The sequence below is a fragment of the Nestor notabilis genome, unplaced genomic scaffold, assembly GCF_000696875.1.
Source record: "Nestor notabilis isolate BGI_N333 unplaced genomic scaffold, ASM69687v1 scaffold3694, whole genome shotgun sequence".
Taxonomy (NCBI): domain Eukaryota; kingdom Metazoa; phylum Chordata; class Aves; order Psittaciformes; family Psittacidae; genus Nestor; species Nestor notabilis.
The window spans coordinates 74,716-82,731 of NW_009926692.1; the positions used below are offsets into that span (position 1 = coordinate 74,716).

Here is an 8,016-nt window from a genome sequence, read left to right on the forward strand (position 1 = left end):
TACTGAAATTCCTTTCTTACTTCTGTCACTTCTTGCTGTCCTATTCTTTGAAGGACTTCAGCAAGTGGGAGGGGACATGAGTTTGGGGTACAACACCCAGGAATGCAGCAGCAGGCATGTGGCTAAAGCAGAGGTGGCCCATCATCCTTCAGGTGGTTGCGGGGGAGCCTGAGTGCTCTGACAGCCAATCTGATTTGTACAGTGTGTGGGTTAAGCACACAGCTGCATATGTATAAAGCTGAATGTTATTCCTTACCAGAAATGATGGGTTGACTCCTGTATATGTGCGCAGTATAAATACTCCGTGAAAACGCTTTGGGATGAAAGGCTGCTCATAATGATCAGATATTATTATAATGTCAAGTAGCTCTGGGCATTGAAGAACTGTCTCCCCTGCAGCTTATATGAAATTTAAAGTAAAAAAACTTTTGTGATTTGCTGAGTGGGTGGCTGAATGGGTTTTATCATTGTGTCTCAGAGTTCTCTTTTCTCCTTCCTCAGATGACAGGAATTCACTCCTATCAAAAGCCAAGTTACGATGCCACTTTAACACTTTTAATTAGGGACATGGGAAGTGGTGTGATTTCTTTCTGCACATTAACACAGGGGTTATTGCTACAGCCTGGATCTCCTTCAGATAGCACACTCTGTGTCAGAATATACGTAGGTCTGCTGTAGCCATTTGCCTCCCAGTTGAACACAGGACACTCCCATAGGGCTAGATTGTGGCTGAAACCACAGAGATTGTGATTCAGCCAGCAGAGTTTTGCACTGTGCTAATGAATCTGTATTGCTGTCCTCTAACACGCTGAACTGGGGCTGGGACAGCCAAGGGGGGACTCAGGGGGACTTGATCTATCAGTGTGTAAGAACTTCTGAAGGCTGAGCAAGTTCTTTGGTAACATGGTCCCAAACAGCCAGTTAAACTCCTGTTATTTTTCAGGCCTCATAGTATTGAATTCATGAGGCGGTCATTCCTTGTGCCTGCTGTGGCAAGTAGGAAAGCTGCTGATCTGCCAATGGTCATAGCTGTTTGAATTTTTCATACTCCACATGTCTTAAACTGAAGGAAATCAGAAGAAATGAGTGACGGAAAGGCTACAAATAAATGCCTGGAATGAAAAAGGCAGGGAGCAGAAAGAGGCACAACCATGCCCCACCCCCTGGTGCTGGCCCCACCAGACAAGAATAACCTGAATACAGACAGTAAATGGGTCTCTCTAATCTCTGGGGGCTTTACACCCCACTCCAGTAAGGGTAGAGGGTCCTTGCACCTTATTCTAATAACATAAAACACCCATGACAAGAAACCAAACCTGACATCTCTCTCTCTTCAAGGGGCTATCTTCATCCCTACATTGCACCATTACTCCTGTTTGTCTTCTTTAGAAAATAAACTGCACTTATTAAATGAATTGATTAGTTGACTGAATACAATCTTGCAAAGGGGAGCAGTTAGAGCAGAGAAGCTGAGGAGAGCAGATAGCCCATGCTCTTTTCTGGTAATGTCATTTGGAACCTTCTCGGGTGGAGAAAAGATGTCAACCTCTCTGTAGGAGGGGACATTACCCCTCAGCTCTTGCATACAGAAAGGCTGCCAGCACCCTCTCCCTACCCTCAAAAGTACCCAGCTGTCAACACCTCACTTCTTGCAGTGCCCACTCACTCCTGTGTGCTCTAGAAGAGCCTGCTGCAAGGACCCCAGTGATGTCAAGGAACCTACTCAGTGACTCATAGCAGCTGACCGAGGCTGAGGTTCACAGCATACAAACCTGGGAAACTGGGATAGAAAAGAAACACACATTTCCTGATGTGTGCAAGCCTTGCACTGGGCTTTTCTAGCCTGTAACTTTAGGCCCAAATTGCTCTTATATTAGCCATGTTAAGCATATTTTCTAACACAAGCCTATGTTGTTGTGGGACGAGAAAGCCTTTTGAAGGCTAGCCAGGAAATGGCTGTTGTACTCACAAGGAAGTGAAGCAAAAGCATCTGCAATCACTTGGGATCTTTATCAATAAAGGTGACCAGCTTTTCTCTCATAGTCCTAAACCACTGGGAGGATCTGAGCAGGTGCTGCATTCTTCTAGCTCCTCTCCTCTTCCTGTGTTCAAGGCAGTCACACCACACAGAGGTACCCCATCCTGTGGCAAATGTGTACTAAGACATACACTGACATGGGACATTCAGAGCAGGTACCCTTGGGTGCTTCCATTAAAGGTTTGCACAGTAAAATGCAAGAATTGTACTCTGATGAGCTTGATGGAATTACAGGCTTCTCCAAAAATTGAAGGGGGTTAGCTTTTTAAATCTTTGCCTGCCTTATTGGAAAAATGAGCCTCATATAAGTGTCGTCTTTACTTGTCTTTAGTAGAGATCATCAGTGATTATCCATACTATTTGAAAACAGAAGACTAGGGCGTAGTTAGGAATAATATCACTTTCAATGTAGCATAAAGTGAGCAGTTTAGTAAAACTGTTGAAATACATCACTTTAATATTTCAATTAAAGGAAGAATACACATAAAATCTAAGATGCTTGGTCGAACTGGAGGAATGCTCTGACAACAGCTTCAAGAATTCAAATGGAAAAATGCATCCCTCTTAATATTATTGATTTTGTATTTGGAGAAAAACCCACATAATATTGTGTCCAAGCTGCTGGAGATGCTAACTGGAGGCAGACAGATGAATGAGGTCAAAGTCATTACTTTGTTCAAACAATGAAACTCAAACAGAACAAAAAGCTGGTAAAAAAACTCGTGGGGAAATCAGTTTCACTCTCTGAAATATATTCCTTTTACTGTGTCTTGATGATAATGAGGCAACCCTGAAAATCTTTTGGTGAAATCTGACATTTTAGCCTGATGGGAATTTAATTATTGACTTCAACAGAGTCAGGACTTTACCATGCAACTGCAAACTGAGCATTCAATATGATTCTGTGACCATGACCCATCGCTTGTTTCAGTCTGAACTTGGAGGACTGATACTCTTGACTACCATTTTATGGCATATCTACAAAGGGTAGGAGTTATTCACAGGAGTTATGTAAGGAAGGCAGATAACGGTCAAGGGAGAGTGCCAGACTCCTGGAAAAAGTTCACTGAGTGCTTCTAAAATGACACTTGGTAAAATAGAAATCTCCTTTCTTCATTAACAATAGAGGGGTACCATGGATATTAACCTTTCCACCCCTAAAACAGGGATATATTCATCAAGGCTATGTAACTTACTTGCATGCAGTGCCCTACGTATATTGAAATCAGCAGTCAGCAAAAGAACTTTGATGAAAACACAGAATTAACCTATATACAAGAGGCTCCACAGAAAGCCACTGAACTTGCAGAAACAGTGGAGGAATAAATTGCCTTTATGGAGTTAGCCACAAAAAATATGATTTGCATTTTCAGTTTGCAGAATGTTCTCTACTTGTGCATGCCTCTCAAGCAAGGTGTTTTTTCATGTTGGGACTAATCAGCTCCCAAGACTCTGGGAACATCCTGGAAGAGGATTATATCTGAAATTGTAATTGTCTGTTGGCCATTATTTTCTCTTCAGCTAAGACAGAGATGTGAATTAAATATCATTATATGCAGCAATGAAGAGGAAATTAAAAGGGGGGCAGATTAGGAGCAAGAAGCAATCTTTTCCTAACCACAGGGCTGAAGGAAATGAATGCTCAGTAATAGCATGGCAGTTCTGGGTGTTGAAGCCTGTGTTAACACCAGGCCAGGATCTCAGGCTCCATGTACTGCTTGAGCCTGACGTTTGGCCTTTCCTGACACAGAGTATAGCTGGGAAATGCCAACAGCCCATAACAAATATTACTGCATGTACCTGGCAAGTCATTCATGAAATACTCTCATTACTGTTTACAGAGGCTTGTAGGATGGTTTTCTTTCTAGAAAAAGTAGATGTGCTGGCAATACACTAATATTTCATTTTCTTTTCCCCACAGATTTGTGTGTGAACTGCTAGGGCAGGGAGGGTAACACTGCAATGGCTTCAGCCTCTTAGTTAGCGGTGCTCAATTCCCCCACCAAAACCAGAGAAAAAAATGAAGTCTGGTCCATTTATAGTTTGGGCATATTTCAGGGGTGATGTTTTTCTTTTTTCCAAAGGTGCCCAGATTCTTGTTTCCCTTTCAGGATGGTCCCACATTATGGAAATGTAGAAGACATACCAGGATAGGTCTCAGTATATATTTTCATCTGTATCTGCTTTTACTAAGAAATATATTTCCAGGTTTTATTTTAAGAAACAGTATTTTCTAATGTAACCTTAGGGTTAGCCTTACATGATGCAGACCAGTGCCATTAGTGGAAAGTCTGAGGACTGCAGAAAGCAATATTTTTAAGATTACAATATGATCTTTCTTGATGTGTATGCAGTGTGCCTAAAGTTTCCACTGTACTTTCTAGGAGCCTGATTTTCTGCAGAGTAAGTAATCTAAATATGCCACAGTGGGAAGATTAGATATAGACATACATTGCCATTTTTCCTTACCAACACCTCCTACTATTGCTCAGCATGTAGAGGTATTTAATTTTCTGAATTCAACCTGTCAGCTGTAACAAATATGTCCTAATCCCATTATATGCATCACAGTTCACTAACAGCCACGTAGGAGCCACGAAGCCTTTTTCTCTTTGATCATCCCAAATTTGCACACTGGCCAAGGGCAAGAACCATGAAGTCTGCTGAGAATAGATGTGGAGAGACAACCTGCAAGGCACAACACCTGAGCACTACATGTTCAATATAAATGACAGTTGTTTAAAAGGTACCTCAACTTCCATTTTACAAAGTTCATTACTGTAGCAAACGCTTTACCATCAGTTCTTGCCCTCTATCTCTCTACTTTCATTTGTGCTGTTGTGCTTTCTCCGATTTCATGGTGGCATAATTGTTGAATACATGCCTGCAACTGTGACTCAGTAAATGCAGCTGTCTGGTCTCCCTCTTCACCATTAATTTAGGTATTGACTTCTTTTCTTAGGAGTCTAATATTGCTATGAGATCATCACAGGAAAAGCTCATGGAAAAGAGAGGCAGAAAACAGAGTTTCTATCCTATGGAAAATTCAGGCATTTGAACAATTTCTACTAGTACAAACTGGAACAAAATACTACATTTTGGAAAACTGACCATTAAACAAAGATTCTGAAACATTTTGGTTTAGACTGGGAATGAAGTGGAACACTGACTTTACGCAATTGAAATGTTTCATTTTAATGCTATTATTTCATACTACCTTCATATATATATATATTTTTATTTCATATAACCTTCATATTATATAAAACTTTCAGGCTCTTCTGTTTTATCCAGTTACGTATGAGCCAGAATGATACAAGTTGAAGCATTTAGGTAATTTTCCTTTAAAACATTTAAATCCTGCAAAAAATTGTTTCATCCACATTTTTGGAGAGGAAGCAAGTTCCTTTAGAAAGTTTCTAAGTAAGTCTTACATTTGTAAATTCCTTTAGGAAACTTGCAACCAGTTGTTGTACAATGACAAATTTTTAGGTAGCAAATGTGAGCATATCAAGATCATCAGTGGATTAATGTCTTTATTTTGGTTTGCAAACAGAATCTTTCAAAGGGACAATGAGACGCCGAGCAGACAGACTGCAACTGCAGATTTGCTGGAGCTATCAGACAATATTGAATGTCTCCTGTCCAAATGCTGAGAGCTATGAGGCTCTATCGACTTCACTGCAGAAACAGACCACAATGAATGAGATTCAGGAAAGGATTAAAAAAGAGGGGACAAAATTTCCTTATCACAAAGTAGTCCACGAAATTTGAGCCTTCTCTTCAGGTTTAAAATAAAACTGTTTTCCTGGTTGTGCCATTAGACAACACATTGATTAAAACAGATGTTAAAGATATTAGTGTTCAGACTGTTGCTAGCTCTCTTGGTTAGGAGGAAGAGATCATATATAACCAGTTTTAATTTTCATATGTTTATGACAAAGCACAAAGCTGCATGGTTTGGATGACAAATATAGCAGGAAAGCTTTCCTTTTTTCTCTCTCTCCTGATCCAAATTGCTGTTTTGACTGCAGTCACAAAGGGAATAACAGAAGCAATTTTTTTTTTGGCGGCAGGTTTGAAAAAGCATGACCTTAACAAGTCCTTTAATGATTTTGGACAAAATAATGACTCAATGAATTAATTCAGTCTTCTTGTGCAAATTAACTGTTTCCAAATTATACGTGTGTACGAATCACTTCATTCAGAATTGAAATATGGCAAGACTTGCTCAGCTGCAAGGTGGCAGCCAAAAAGACAAACAATATAACCCTGTAGTTTCAGTAATCCTGGACAGGACACTAAGGCAAAGCACTTTCTCTTGCAGTCGTTTCCATGGTATCTTTAACACCCACATACAGCTAGCAGGACATTGGTTGTTAAAGTCTCATGCAAATAAATCCTACAAAGTAAATTGCATGGAACCCAATTTATCTACTTCAAAATGAAGTTTGCTGGGATTTGAACCTGTGGCTTCAAGAAAAAAAAGAAATGGGCACTTCAAACCTGATGTGCAAATCATTCAGCCGTTCTATCAGCTTTAAGACATAAATAGTAAATTTGACACCATAAGCATGCGTATATATAGGTATATATATTGAAATCTATACATCGATAGCTGTACCTACATTTCCTTGAGATTCATCATGCCCATTGATTTCTGCTAATTCCTTGGCGCTTTTTAACTGCAAAGAGTGAACAAAAAACCAAAACAGAACAAAACAAGCAAATTACTTCAGTATTTCACACAGTTATCTTTGATTTATTTGAAGGAGAATTTTATAAAGCTTCCAATGAGAAAAACAGATGGAGCATATAATTCTAATGAGTTTTTGCTCAAGCCATTTTGAAACCAGCATACTTAAGGCTTGATAGGTTGTAAAAAAAAAAGGAAAATAATAAGACTGGGTCATTATTTTTTAAATAATAAGATTAGAAAGCAGTTTCAAGACATAAAAGGTGTACAGAATTGGGTCTCAAGAATAATAAACAATTTCATTTCCCATTCTTGTTGCTATTAATTTAAACTTTACAATATTTGCAAGTTGCCACTGGCTAAATAGTATTTTGCTAATGATTACTTTTGAATGACATATTTTGAACTGTTTAAGACACCAAAGTGTAACTATGTTTCCTTCCTGAGGAAGCACCCAAATAACTGACATGGCTCCTGGGTGTGATGGAAAAAGAGGTGAAGAGAAGAACAGCTTTTTTATATAACCAGTGGCAGGAAGAACTGAGGACACACTGAGAATTCCAAATATGTGATCTGAACCAAAACTTTTTGGTTTTCCTTCTGAATTGGCTTTCTGGGGAAAATCCAGGATTACATTAGGCATTGTAAAAATCACTCCTGGGATATTTAAGGAATGTCCTAGCTCATCCTCGAAGCCACAGTGAAAGATGCAGTTGTTCGTCCTGTGACTAAGAAAACACAGAAATGAGGAGACACTGCAGCTTTTCTAAGCAACTAAGCCATGGAGGTTTGTACATTTAAATGAAGAACTTGGAACCTTTTACTCTTTTGTTAAATCTCTGAATCTCTGCCCTGGGCAGCCTGTTCCAATGCCTGATCACCCTTATGGTGAAGAAATTTTTCCTAATATCCAATCTGAACCTCCCCTGGTGCAGCTTGAGGCCATTACCTCTTGTCCCATCACGGGTTGCTTGGGAGAAGAGACCAGCTACCTCCTCACTTCATTCTCCTTTCAGATAATTGTAGAGAGAATCGATTATGCAGGGCTGTTAACTGCACCAGTTCAGGAACTGCTGCTCATGCCACTAAACCCATCCTGAGAGAGAGGGAAGGGGGTAACAGCTCCTGATAAAGTAGTACAGAGGATAGCTGGGGACTGCAAACTCATCAAGTCTCCTGGTTCAATTCACTGATGCTTATCTTTCAATACCCTCGAAAAGTCTGCAATTTATGCTGACAGCAGGGTGATGCATTTCCAATGAATGCTACATGTTTTCCCTAC

The 8,016-nt window shown here is 39.8% G+C and overlaps 1 protein-coding gene across 1 annotated transcript in view; it reads right to left on the minus strand.

The window, feature by feature from the left end:
* The window catches only part of ENOX1 (ecto-NOX disulfide-thiol exchanger 1), a gene marked incomplete at its 5' end in the record, with an annotated part of 43,934 nt that overhangs the window by 17,329 nt on the left and 18,589 nt on the right, over positions 1–8,016 (minus strand). Inside the window, one exon of the mRNA XM_010013657.1 lies at positions 6,667–6,723. Coding sequence (XP_010011959.1) covers positions 6,667–6,723 — 57 coding nt within the window. The remainder of the gene's footprint in view (positions 1–6,666; positions 6,724–8,016) is intronic.